General features: G+C 43.6%; 1 protein-coding gene across 1 annotated transcript in view; it reads right to left on the minus strand.

Moving 5' to 3' along the window:
* Positions 1-13934, minus strand: part of FA2H (fatty acid 2-hydroxylase) — a 69780-nt gene that overhangs the window by 28749 nt on the left and 27097 nt on the right. Inside the window, exon 2 of the mRNA XM_028739326.2 lies at positions 9904-9996. Coding sequence (XP_028595159.2) covers positions 9904-9996 — 93 coding nt within the window. The remainder of the gene's footprint in view (positions 1-9903; positions 9997-13934) is intronic.

Below are 13934 nucleotides of genomic sequence, written 5' to 3' on the forward strand. Positions count from 1 at the left end.
CTCTTGTTGCTTCTCCCACTTTCTGGACAATGAAGTTGTCTGCAAGGCCAGTGAGGAATCTGTTTGACCTTATGCTCTTGGCTGAGTTTGACATCCAACAAATATCTGGGTAATTGAAGTCCCCCATTACTACTATCTCCCTTCCTTTTGCATGCTTGGCCATCTGTTCCAGGAAGGCATCATCTATGTCCTCCGTTTGGCTTGGGGATCTATAGTAAACTCCCACAATGAGGTCTCTGTTATTCTTCTCTCCCTTAATTTTGACCCAAATGCTCTCACTTTGGCTTTGAGGTTCTAAATCTTGGATCTCTTCACAGGTATACACATCCCTGACATATAACGCCACTCCTCCTCCTTTCTTGTCTGGTCTGTTTCTCTGACTCAGTCACGGAGCTTTAATGTACGAACCTCACCGGGAAAAGCGGAGGAAAAGTAATTGTGGCTATGTGCACGCTAAATGGGTGAAACCTCAAAGGCATCAAAAAGCCTGGAACCTCCTTCAAGAGGGGAGGGGGGCATAGTTAAGAGATGCAAAGGCACACACCACCAAACTGCAGGACATCAAGACCGCATCCACACCATACATTTAAAGCACCATGATACCACTGTGACTGTTTAAAGTGGGTCTGTATCAAATTTTGTTCTAGCCATGGAAGCAAGTGAGGCTGGCTCTTTCAACTGTGGCTGCTGCTTATTACGGGGTGTCCTCCTTCACAGGGATTACCTGGAGCTAGTCTTCATTTCTGCTAGGAGTTGGGCAAAGCCTTTTAATATGCTCAAATTTGGAAAGCTGTGTTCAGTACACGCTTGAATTTACTGATCTCTTATCTATTCCTAGAGTTCCCTTTGAAGAGGAATTGAGTGTGATTTCACACACACCCCTCCCTCCCTTCACTGTCCCCTTCACTGTGGGTGTTGTGGTTGTTTTTTACTGTATTTTTGGTTTTTATGGAAGCCGCCCAGAGTGGCTGGGGAGGCCCAGCCAGATGGGCGGGGTATAAATAAATTATTATTATTATTATTATTATTATTATTATTATTATTATTATTATTATTATTTTCAGGTTGCAAGCTTGCGGGCAGGGACGGTCTTCTTTGAAGTGACTGTATGTAAGTCGCTCTGGGAGACTTTTTGGCTGGCCCAAAATGTTCTAAAGAAATAAATATTTCTCCAATTAACTCCCGAGAACAGGGCCGGATTTAGGTTTGATGAGGCCTTAAGCTACTCAAGGTAATGGGGCCCTTTATATGTCCAGCTGTCCTTTGTCAACAACAAATTGTCACTGTTTTTTGTGTTGAATATATGCTATATGGTAATTTACGGACCTAATAGGTATCTAAAGCTATTTGCACATGTTGCCATACAACCAGTCCATGCAGAATGTAGGCACCCTATATATAGAAATGAGCAAACCAGTGATATTTCAGGGAGCAGGTTAGCAGGTGAGGCCCATTACTTACATCATAGGAGCCTACACAACACAAAACACTGTTTTATTTTATATATAGGTTTTATTTTACTTGTTTTTTATCTTATATTTTGGAAATGTACATCCAGGTTTTTTTCCTTTAAATTTTTTTGGGGGCCCCACTCCCCTAAGCTATAGCTTGTTTAGCTTATATGTAAATCTGGCACTGCCCGAGAATATTGTACAGAACCACATCAAAACCTTGCAAAAGGCAAGTTGTGTTCAAAGGATTCCCTCTTACTTGTCAGCAATGGTAGGGTTGCCAGATCTTGAAGAACAAAAAAGAGGACAGCCTGAGCCCCCCCCCCAACCCCCGGACATTTCCTTTAAAATGTAAAAATATGCCCAGATGGGCATGTTGGCCCTCAAAAGAGGACATGTCTGGATTTCCCCTGGACATATGGCAACCCTAAAATGGTTACGTTCTCTAAAGAAGACGATAGGTTGGCTTGATATGTGTTAAACAAATTCAAGTTAGAGGTACTAATAGTTTCTTCTGGATGGTTGCCAAACGAGTGACAATTTAATCTAATGCCACCCGAGGGAATAGAAAAGCAAGCAGGCCTATTATATTCTATATTACATGCTGAGACCGATGGTTTTCTCCCACGATGATTATGGACTGCATTTATGTCACTCACCTGAGTTGCTTTCACGGGGAGACAGTCTTCCCAGGCCTCATACCACCCACTCACTGGCTTGTTCTCACAAATCCAGATGCTGTCAAATCATCACATTCCCCTTTTCTCCCTCTTTCCAAGTTAGGATGGCCACTTACCCATTGCCAAATGAGAGGGGCGAAAGAGGACACAGGTTTGCATGAAATGGGCATACACGTAGATGAACATTTAGGAATAAGGTCTGTAATATCCACTGAAATAGAGCACATGCCACCATAGTGAAGAGGACTGTGACCAGGTGACAGACATCTGTGTCTACTCAATCTACCTGGTGTCCAGGTACTCCGAATTGACGGGCAACTCCATGACCCCTTCAGATCTCTCTTATTAGGGTTCCTCATCTTTAAACTGTATTTAGGAAGCTGCCTACATACATAGAGTCTCACCATTAGTCCATCTAGCTCAATAAATAAATAAATATCTGCTTCCTTTCTCCATGCCATGCATGATTTTATAAACTTCTGTCATGTCACCTCTTACCTTTTCTCTAAAACTAAAAAGCCCCAAATGTTGTATGCTTTCCTTATAGGGGAATTGCTCATTTTGCTTTCCCTTTTTCCAATTCCTCTTTATCCGGTCTTTTGATACCCGAGACGTCGTATTTATTTATGAGGAGTCATAGCTATATATCTTTCTGGAGCCACCTTGTTTCTGTGTTTGAAAGTTGTTTTGAATTGCTTGACACCTGAAAACAAGCCCTGGGTTGTTTCCAGGGATCCTCCAAAGACTGGAAGTCTTGCTTGGAGTTGCTATACAAAATCTATCAGGCGGGTTTTTCTGGTTTTCATTTTGTGGAGCTGGCTGGATTTCAAGACAAACACTGGGGGGGAAATAATCTAACCTCTGGGTTGGCACTGCCTTGACTTTGCAGAAGTAGCAAAACACTGACAGCCTTTTTGAAGTGAAGCAACCAAAACTGTACACCGTATTCCAAATTAAGTTGCACCATACATTTGTATAGCAGTGTGAATTAGAGTGTCAGACTAGGACTTGGGAGACCCAGATTCAAATCCCTAGTCAGCCATGAAGCTCTCGGGCCAATCGTTGCGTCTCAGCCTAAGCTACCTCACAAGGTTGTTGTGAAGATAAAATGTGGGGGGGGGGGGGACTATGCACACCATTTTGAGATCCTTGGAGGAAGGGGGAGATACAAATGCAATAGTGGCTCTCTGGGGTTTCAGGCAGGGAGGGAGATGTCGTCGAGGACTGAATGTGGGACCTTCTGCATGCAAGGCAGGTGCTCTGTCACAAAACCATGAAAGGGACTTGGAGTACAGAAGAATATTAGCAAGGGAGGGAGAAAGTAAGCAATGGATTGAGCAGTGTTTCACACAATAATGAATGTAAAACACAACAACAAAAAACCCAACAGCCTAGAATTTATTAAATCCTACTCTTGCCTGTTTAAAGCTGCTCCTTTTTCAAAGAAAACAAAACAAAACAACGCACTGCATTATAGTACTGACCTCAGCCCACAAAAACAACTGCAATTCGGCAGCAGCATTCACCACAACGCCTGCCCTCTTACCCTCTCCCCAACTATTAAAAAGAGTGGGTGCTTGGCAGCAGAAAAAAACTCCATCCAGCAGGAAAGTAAGATCTTAGCATTGCAAGGGGCTGGATGACCCTCGGGGTTCCTTCAACTCTTTTGTTTAGTCGTTTAGTCGTGTCCGACTCTTCGTGACCCCATGGACCAGAGCACGCCAGGCACCTCTGTCCTCCACTACCTCCCGCAGTTTGGTCAAACTCATGCTGGTAACCTCGAAAACACTATCCAACCATCTCGTCCTCTGTCGCCCCCTTCTCCTTGTGCCCTCCATCTTTCCCAGCATCAGTGTCTTCTCCAGGGAGTCTTCTCTTCTCATGAGGTGGCCAAAGTACTGGAGCCTCAGCTTCACGATCTGTCCTTCCAGTGAGCACTCAGGGCTGATTTCCTTAAGAATGGATGCGTTTGATCTTCTTGCAGTCCATGGGACTCTCAAGAGTCTTCTCCAGCACCATAATTCAAAAGCATTAATTCTTCGGCGATCAGCCTTCTTTATGGTCCAGCTCTCACTTCCATACATCACTACTCGGAAAACCATGGCTTTAACTATACGGACCTTTGTTGACAAGGTGACGTCTCTACTTTTCAAGATGCTGTCTAGGCCTGTCATTGCCCTTCTCCCAAGAAGCAGGCGTCTTTTAATTTCGTGGCTGCTGTCACCATCTGCAGTGATCGTGGAGCCCAAGAAAGTAAAATCTCTCACTGCCTCCATTTCTTCCCCTTCTATTTGCCAGGAGGTGATGGGACCAGTGGCCATGATCTTGGTTTTTTTGATGTTGAGCTTCAGACCATATTTTGCGCTCTCCTCTTTCACCCTCATTAAAAGGTTCTTTAATTCCTCCTCACTTTCTGCCATCAAGGTTGTGTCATCTGCATATCTGAGGTTGTTGATATTTCTTCCGGCAATCTTAATTCCAGCTTGGGATTCATCCAGCCCAGCCTTTCGCATGATGTATTCTGCATATAAATTAAATAAGCAGGGAGACAATATGCAGCCTTGTTGTGCTCCTTTCCCAATTTTGAACCAATCAGTTGTTCCATATCCAGTTCTAACTGTAGCTTCTTGTCCCACATAGAGATTTCTCAGGAGACAGATGAGGTGATCAGGCACTCCCATTTCTTTAAGAACTTGCCATAGTTTGCTGTGGTCGACACAGTCAAAGGCTTTTGCATAGTCAATGAAGCAGAAGTAGATGTCTTTCTGGAACTCTCTAGCTTTCTCCATAATCCAGCGCATGTTTGCAATTTGGTCTCTGGTTCCTCTGCCTCTTCTAAATCCAGCTTGCACTTCTGGGAGTTCTCGATCCACATACTGCTTGAGCCTTTCTTGTAGAATTTTAAGCATAACCTTGCTAGCGTGTGAAATGAGTGCAATTGTGCGGTAGTTGGAGCATTCTTTGGCACTGCCCTTCTTTGGGATTGGGATGTAGACTGATCTTCTCCAATCTTCTGGCCACTGCTGAGTTTTCCAAATTTGCTGGCATATTGAGTGTAGCACCTTAACAGCATAATCTTTTAAAATTTTAAATAGTTCAGCTGGAATACCATCACTTCCACTGGCCTTGTTATTTGCAGTGCTTTCTAAGGCTCATTTGACTTCACTTTCCAGGATGTCTGGCTCAAGGTCAGCAACCACACTACCTGGGGTGTACGAGACATCCATATCCTTCTGGTATAATTCCTCTGTGTATTCTTGCCACCTCTTCTTGATGTCTTCTGCTTCTGTTAGGTCCTTACCACTTTTGTCCTTTATTATGGTAATCTTTGTACGAAATGTTCCTTTCATATCTCCAATTTTCTTGAACAGATCTCTGGTTCTTCCCATTCTGTTGTTTTCCTCTATCTGTTTGCATTGCTCGTTTAAGAAGGCCTTCTTGTCTCTCCTTGCTATTCTTTGGAAATCTGCATTCAATTTCCTGTATCTTTCACTATCTCCCTCGCATTTTGCTTGCCTTCTCTCCTCCGCTATTTGTAAGGCCTCGTTGGACAGCCACTTTGCTTTCTTGCATTTCCTTTTCATTGGGATGGTTTTCGTTGCTGCCTCCTGTACAATGTTACGAGCCTCCATCCATAGTTCTTCAGGCACTCTGTCCACCAAATCTAAATCCTTAAACCTGTTTCTCACTTCCACTGTGTATTCATAAGGGATTTGACTTAGATTGTATCTTACTGGCCCAGTGGTTTTTCCTACTTTCTTCAGTTTAAGCTTGAATTTTGCTATAAGAAGCTGATGATCTGAGCCACAGTCAGCTCCAGGTCTTGTTTTTGCTGACTGTATAGCGCTTCTCCATCTTTGGCTGCAGAGAATATAATCAATCTGATTTCGATGCTGCCCATCTGGTGATGTCCATGTGTAGAGTCGTCTCTTGTGTTGTTGGAAAAGAGTGTTTGTGATGACCAGCTTGATCTCTTGGCAGAACTCTATTAGCCTTTGCCCTGCTTCGTTGTGAACTCCAAGGCCAAACTTGCCAGTTGTTCCTTTTATCTCTTGACTCCCTACTTTAGCATTCCAATCCCCTATAATGAGAAGAACATCCTTCTTTGGTGTCACTTCTATAAGGTCTTGTAAGTCTTCATAGAATTGGTCAATTTCAGTTTCTTCAGCGCCAGTAGTTGGTGCATAAACTTGGATTACTGTGATGTTAAAAGGTCTGCCTTGGATTCGTATCGAGATCATACTATCATTTTTGAGATTGCATCCCAGTACAGCTTTCGCCACTCTTTTGTTGACTATGAGAGCCACTTCATTTCTTTTACGGGTTTCTTGCCCACAGTAGTAGATGTGATGGTCATCCGAACTGAATTCGCCCATTCCCGTCCATTTTAGTTCACTGATGCCCAGGATGTCAATATTTATTCTTGCCATCTCATTTTTGACCACCTGCAACTTACCCAGGTTCATGGTTCTTACATTCCAGGTTCCTATGCAATATTTTTCTTTACAGCATTGGACTTTCCTTTCGCTTCCAGGCATATCCGCAACTGAGCGTCCTTTCGGCTTTGGCCCAGCCGCTTCATCAGCTCTGGATCTACTTGTACTTGCCCTCCGCTCTTCCCCAGTAGCATGTTGGACGCCTTCCGACCTGAGGGGCTCATCTTCCAGCGTCATAACTTTTATATGCCTGTTGTCTTTGTCCATGGAGTTTTCTTGGCAGGATACTGGAAAATTCTATAATGCTTTGTTGCTATTTCCATTTTTATGGAGAAAATGATAAACAGAGAAATGGAAATAGGCATCTTCTTCCTTATGAGGTGATGGCACCAGCTGTGGCAGTCTCCACAATCCCTTCTCTCTCTCTCTCTCTCTCTCTCTCTCTCTCCCCATAGTGGGCATGTGGCAAGTTAAGTTCTTGACATTTCCACATTGCTGAGAGAGAGAGAGAGAGAGAGAGAGAGAGAGAGTCCTCATGCACCTTCAGTGTTTTAATGTGAATTTCTCCTAATATACACCTTTTGTGTGGAATTTCCCCTAATGAAACGCATTTTTGTATCTTATTTTGTACGCATTTTATGAGCATTTTACCCTAATCAAAGAATCATAGAATGTATGGATATTTGTACAGGTAACGCACAACTTACGTGCATTTAAATTGTGCATATTTGGCTTTACGCATTTGGGGGGAGAGAATAAAGGAAAAAAATTAAAGGGAATGTAAAAGGGGCGGGGTTGCAGGGGAAATGACTTTGGGAATCCCATCCACCATTGAACACAATTTGCTTTGACTAATACACAAATTTGACTTTAACACACGATCCCCAGAACATAACTCTTGAGTCAGTTGAGAGTTGCCTGTACACGTTATTTGGCTCAAGGACTGCATTGCAAAATTATGGGGGAGTGCAAATATCAATGGATGGCTGTGTTTTGGTTCACAACTTGTTTCAGCAAGTGTGAATTAAATAGATTCATCTTTACATGCAAATTGAATTGGATTTTTCCTCATCCCTAGAATATAACCAGGATGGAAAAAGAGTGTCCCTTCTCTCCTGTCCTTCAAAACATTTTACATGAGGGATTGTCAACGTTTTTTGAGCCAGTGACACATTTTGATTTTTGAGAGAGTGCCAATCAGAAAATGGCTGCAATGGGGAGCATGGCATAACACAAAATTAGCATACAACCATCATGAAGCTTTTCTCATAATGGAGAAAAGGCTTAACTTGTTGAATTTCTGTTGAAAATAAGACAGGAACAGGTAAAGTGAATGAAAGGGCAGGGGGGAAACAGCAGCTCTTTCAGACACTGTGGGTTCTTATTGCACGGTGCCCAAAAAACTCACTCATTAATCACAGCTCTTACTTCACTCACTGGCAAAAAAAACCCCACACATGCGGAAGCAACCAGGCTTGATCCTTTCACAGAAATTGTTTAGATGGGTACCTGCACATTTTGATTCCTAACTTTCTTTCTAGGAGGGATAGAGACTAACCCTGTTTTTAAATGGAAGCCTCTTGCCTGGGGGTTTCAAGGAAGGCTTTTACAGGCCCCATGGCACTTGTGGGTGCCAGGTTGATAACACCTCTTTCTCCTCCTAAATTGCAGTGTGTGGGGTGGAATCGTGACTGCGACTCCAGTGAGGATGGATGGGAATATTTAACCCTTTCCTCACCCACATAATCACTGCCCCCCTCCAACATGTGCAGACTGCCCCCTCTGCCACAGGGTGATGTAAGTCTGAGTGCAGAGTTGCTCTTCTGCTTCTAGGTTCAGAACAGAACAGCAACCATCGGGTTAAACGGTCCACATTTGGAAGCCATCTTGAAGCAGCTCACCACGAAAGGCAAAAATGCCCAAGTCATAATTAAATGTGTGGAAGACAAGAGAAAAGCATTGTGGTTTTGACTCATGGGAAAAGACTGTGCCTCCAGGCAGGCCTTCTGCACACTGCCCAGAGTGTCTCTATGCAATAACTTGCAGCCAGCTGATACCAGGCTGATGCCTGTAAGCTGCATGTACAGTCTTCTTAATTTTATATATATATATATATATATATATATTTTGGTGTCCTCGGGTGTCTTCCCGTGTAAAAGTTGGGGTGTCTGGGCGACGTTTCGACGAGGTCTCACTCGTCATCTTCAGGCTGGTGCTTTCGGCTTCTTGTTACTGGAACAGAGCAGGATCTCAGTGTTTGAGTTCCTATAAATACTGTTGAGGAGGTGTGGTGTATAGCCTCCAATGTTCTGGGCCGAGAGGAAGTTCCCAGGCTAGTGTGCCTTTTCTTCTTTTGTTCCTTAATTGCTTGAGGGATATCTTGAGTGATTTCTTGAGTGATATCCTGAGTACCACTTAGGTGGGTCATTAGGTGTGGATTAGTTGCTAAAGCCTTTGTGTCTTGACCTCTTGAACTTTGTGCTCTGGCTTGGTTTCGTGTATAGGGGCGAGCTGTGGTTTTGTGGCCTGTGCCAGCCAGATCTGTGTAGGGATTGTAGGGGGGTGCAGCATCCGGAGGTGCCACCATGGTTTGGCTACTGGATGGTGTCTGTAATTTATCTGTGGAGAGGGTCTGGGTTTGGGTCTGGTGTGGTTGATTGGTGATGGCGTTCTGTGTGCCTCTGGATCTGGTGGGGATTTTTGTGGGGAGGGCTAATTTCCAGATGTCTGGCAAGCGGGATGTGTCGTCACGCTTGTTCATGTTGTGAGGGTGTTTCTCTATCTCGATGGCTTCCATGATTATTCTCTTGTGGTGATGTTCCATGTTAGAGAGCAATTTGGAATCTGCAAAATTAATTTCGTGTCCTGTTTCTTTCATGTGTTGGAAAAGAGAGGAAGTTTTTTCTTCTTTTTTGACGGCATTCTTGTGTTCTGCGATACGTGCATTTATTCGTCTGTTTGTTTGTCCAATGTACGTGGCTGGGTATAAACCTGGTACGTGGCTATATAATTGTTTATTAAAGGCACCCTAGCCCCCCCCCCCCTGGAGATTCAAGCCCTGTACCTGCCACTTCAGGTCAAGCCTGGAGGTCTGCTAACCCTACGCTGGAATGCCTAAGACGCCACAGATAGAGCACAAATCATCCTGAATGAAATTTACAATACCCTTGCAAAGGCACCTGAAAAGGAAGTCTGAGCAGCTACCACCGACTCCTGCGACATGCAACTGATTGAACATGCCCTTCTTGAGATGCTTTTTGGGGTGTCTCCAAATCCTTCTGCAATTGGCTCTTGACCCCCAACCATTTGAAGCACACCTTCTGCTCTGCCTCTTACCTGGTCTTCATCCACTGCTTTACACCTGGGGTCCATCTTGCTGTCCTTCGTTACTGCTGGAAAACTGGAGGAGTTCTGTTCCTTGGAGTGGCCCTAGGAGATCAAAAGAAGCAGAGACGTTTTAATGCAAATGTGCAACTGCCGAAGACCAAACTCCTTCACTTTAGTTGCCGGTTTCCACCCTGGCTGGCTATCAGAAGGATCTTGTTTAATCCCGGCAACAGACCTGTGAGGTAGATTAGACTGGGAAGCAGTGACTGGCTTCTAAGGCCACCCAGTAAGAGCCATGGCCCAGTGGGTATTTTAATCCTGGTCTCTCAGTTCTTAGTCTGACACTCTTAACCACAACACCACATAATAGACTGAGTTGTCCTCAACAAACCTGACTTCAAAACAGTGCAAAAACTCAATAGGTTTTAATTAACCCTTCATCTTTGCTATAGTCAATAATGCCAGCCAATTTCTCATTAAATCTGACATAATCCCTTAAAATGGTCATTTAGGCAAACTACCACATTTTCACTCTGCCCAGTCACTAGCAGTCGGTATCACTGCTGATCTTTTTTACACATTTTACACAGCGAACTGAAAGTGGCCAAAAAAGGGGGCACAGCAAGAAGGAGCAGACTTATGTGCACTCTGCCGTTGCATTTTTTAATGCTATTTAGTTAATATATATTTTTCTTACAATTTCCCCTTTAATATGCACATTTTTCTACACATTACTCAAAGAGCTGCATTGCAAATTTCAGAGGCGTGTGAACTTGGGAGGAGAGCACAGTTTAGGTTCATGTACCGTTTTGAAAATGAAAAACCAGATAGATGAAGATAACGATTAAATGCCCTGCCCTAATTAAAAGCAGCTAAAACAAATTACAGTTCTAGGAATTGGGCAGGTCCCAAAAACACACAGTTAAATTGTGGAACTGGCTCCACAGGAGGCAGTGATGGCCATCAACTTGGATGGCTTTAAAAAAGAATTAGATAATTCATGGAAGAGAAGACTATCAATGACTACCAGCTGCAATGGCTCCTCTGCTTCATGGTTGGAGGCTGTATGCCTCTGAATGCCAGCTGCTGGAAACCACAAGGGCAGAGGAGACTGTTCTTGCACTCAGGATCTGGGTGGCCACTGTGAGAACAGGATGCTGGACTGGATGGGCCACTGGACCAAGTCCAGCAGGGCTCTTCTTGTGTTCTTATGTCAAAGAAGTGTGTCTTCGGCAATTGCAAAGTGCTATACAGTGAAACTGCCAGACACACCTCTTTGGGGAGGGAATTCCATAACCTAGGGGCTGCCACCAAAAAGTCCCTCTCCTGGGCCACCACCTCAAACTTCTGGTGGCAACCAAGAGGACCCCGTTTGCCAGTCTTAACACAAGAGAGTTTGTAGGGAATGAGGTGCTCTCTCCAGTATTTGGGGCATGCAGATATTAAAATGTGAAGCCAGCTGGATTCCTCTTCCATCCCTCATTGTGATGCTGTTGTGCATAAGGCCCATGCTGCTGGAGTCTGCACCAAGAGGAGCCTCTTCCCAGGCCTTGGGGAGTGAGCATGCTCAACTCATGCCACTGAGACATCATCCAGACCCCAGGCAAAGTCCAAGGAAGCTACTGCCAAAACTTCTCATGGAGGGCAGCAATCTATGCACAAGCTCTGTCTGCAGCTACCGCATACCAAAGTCATGGAATCAAAAAATTGTAGAGCTGGAAGAGACCCCAAGGGTCATCTTGTCCAACTCCCTTGTAATGCAGGAATCCTGCCCACAGCCATCCCTGGGTGGGCTCAAACCACCAACCTTTTGGTCAACAGCCAAGTGCACTGACCCATTGAGAGTCACCTGTTAACCAACCACCTCAATAGCTTCGTCAAGTGGTCTTTGCTTCATTAACTTGACAGCAGAGTGAGCCTCAGGGAGCAGGAAGCTGATACAAATTGCCGGGGCAAGGTGGTCTGAAAGGGAGCTCGGCTACCTTGCATAATTTTAATGTAATTCTTAACAATATATGTATTTCCTGTTCAACGCCACCCAATTCTGAACAAAGACTTGCAAAGTTCTGCCGTCAACCAAGCATCTCCGACTCTCTATGAACGTTCGCTGGTGCACTTTGACAGTACAGCAGCGCAGCCTCACCATATTATGTGCAGTGTGTTTGTATGGTTTTCGTAGGCGAACATCGTGTGAATGCAACACTGTTGCTGGGCGATACACGTTCGTGTTTTGCTACGCACACAAGTTTAACATTTGAATTATACAGTCAGTTCAGCAACGGCCGTGCGGGCGATGATACTATTGAAATTAGTCATAAGGATATGAATAGTCTCAAGAAATATTATCATATTTATTACTAATAAAAATGAGAGCATGCATTTATTTTATATCCTGTGTAATGATTTACACAGGTAAATGATTAGCAGCCTCACCATATTATGTGCAGTGTGTTTGTATGGTTTTCGTAGGCGAACATCGTGTGAATGCAACACTGTTGCTGGGCGATACACGTTCGTGTTTTGCTACGCACACAAGTTTAACGTTTGAATTATACAGTCAGTTCAGCAACGGCCGTGCGGGCGATGATACTATTGAAATTAGTCATAAGGATATGAATAGTCTCAAGAAATATTATCATATTTATTACTAATAAAAATGAGAGCATGCATTTATTTTATATCCTGTGTAATGATTTAGAACTGCTCCACCCTTTGTTTTGTTGGCCTGAACTCCCTCTTGGTGATCCAGGTGACCACTGGGACTGGAGAAGATAAGGGGAGTGGATGAGCCTTATAATATAATAATATAATATAATATAATATAATATAATATAATATAATATAATATAATATAATAATACAGTGGTACCTCAGGTTATATACACTTCAGGTTACAGACTCCACTAACCCAGAAATAGTGCTTCAGGTTAAGAACTTTGCTTTAGGATGAGAACAGAAATTGTGCTCCGGCGGCACGGCAGCAGCAGGAGGCCCCATTAGCTAAAGTGGTGCTTCAGGTTAAGAACAGTTTCAGGTTAAGTACGGACCTCTGGAACGAATTAAGTACTTAACCTGAGGTACCACTGTATAATATAATAGCAATTTATTATTTATACCCTGCCCATCTGGCTGGGTTTCCCCAGCCACTCTGGGCGGCTCCCAACAGAATATTAAAAACACAATAAAACATCAAACATTAAAAACTTCCCTAAACAGGGCTGCCTTCAGATGTCTTCTAAAAGTCAGATACTTATTTATTTCCTTGACATCTGATGGGAGGGCATTCCACAGGGAGGGTGCCAGTACTGAGAAGGCCCTCTGTCTGATGGCACACTCAGGTCCTCCACCAGAGACCTTGCATCATGCTCCGTGTTCAGAGACTATTATCAGAAGCTGATCAACAGAAGCAGGGCCTTTCAGATGCTGGGTATGGAACACCCTCCCTGCTAGGGAGGCTCACTCAGTTGCTTCACATATAGGCAAAGCTTGCTCCTTTTTGGAAAGCTTTTTGGGGAGGATGGGAGCTCTAGATGTGTTCACACAGTCCTTTTTTTATAAATAATTTTTATTAAATTTCCAATGAACAAATCAATCATATCACATTAATTCCAAATTATACCAATACATAATAAACTCCAAATATTTAGCCGAATTTTAAATTTTTGTTGGGGGTACCCATGCTTCGAGTTCAGAAAGGGTCCAATCATCTCATATTTCTGCTGCTTTGACGTTCACAAGTCCCATCTTTCCATCTCTTTGTTGTTATCCTTTACAAATCCCATCTTCCAATCTTCTTGTTGTTATCATTTTTCTTCTTAATAACCTCTGAATTATCTCCACAAGCAAATTGAAGCAAACATTATTATAGTCCTGTGTGGGTTTTCACGCTGATCCAAAAGTCCTGTTCAAACAGCAGGCGTCATTTCGACAGTTCCCATAAAATACAGTCTAAGCGTCTGCACATTAACTTTCCCAGACCAGTTGCTCCATAAATCAGCCTTTCCAGGGGAGTTGTTGCCAATTCAGCCGTGGAATTCAGA

This window comes from Podarcis muralis, chromosome 7, assembly GCF_964188315.1.
Source record: "Podarcis muralis chromosome 7, rPodMur119.hap1.1, whole genome shotgun sequence".
NCBI classification, from domain to species: domain Eukaryota; kingdom Metazoa; phylum Chordata; class Lepidosauria; order Squamata; family Lacertidae; genus Podarcis; species Podarcis muralis.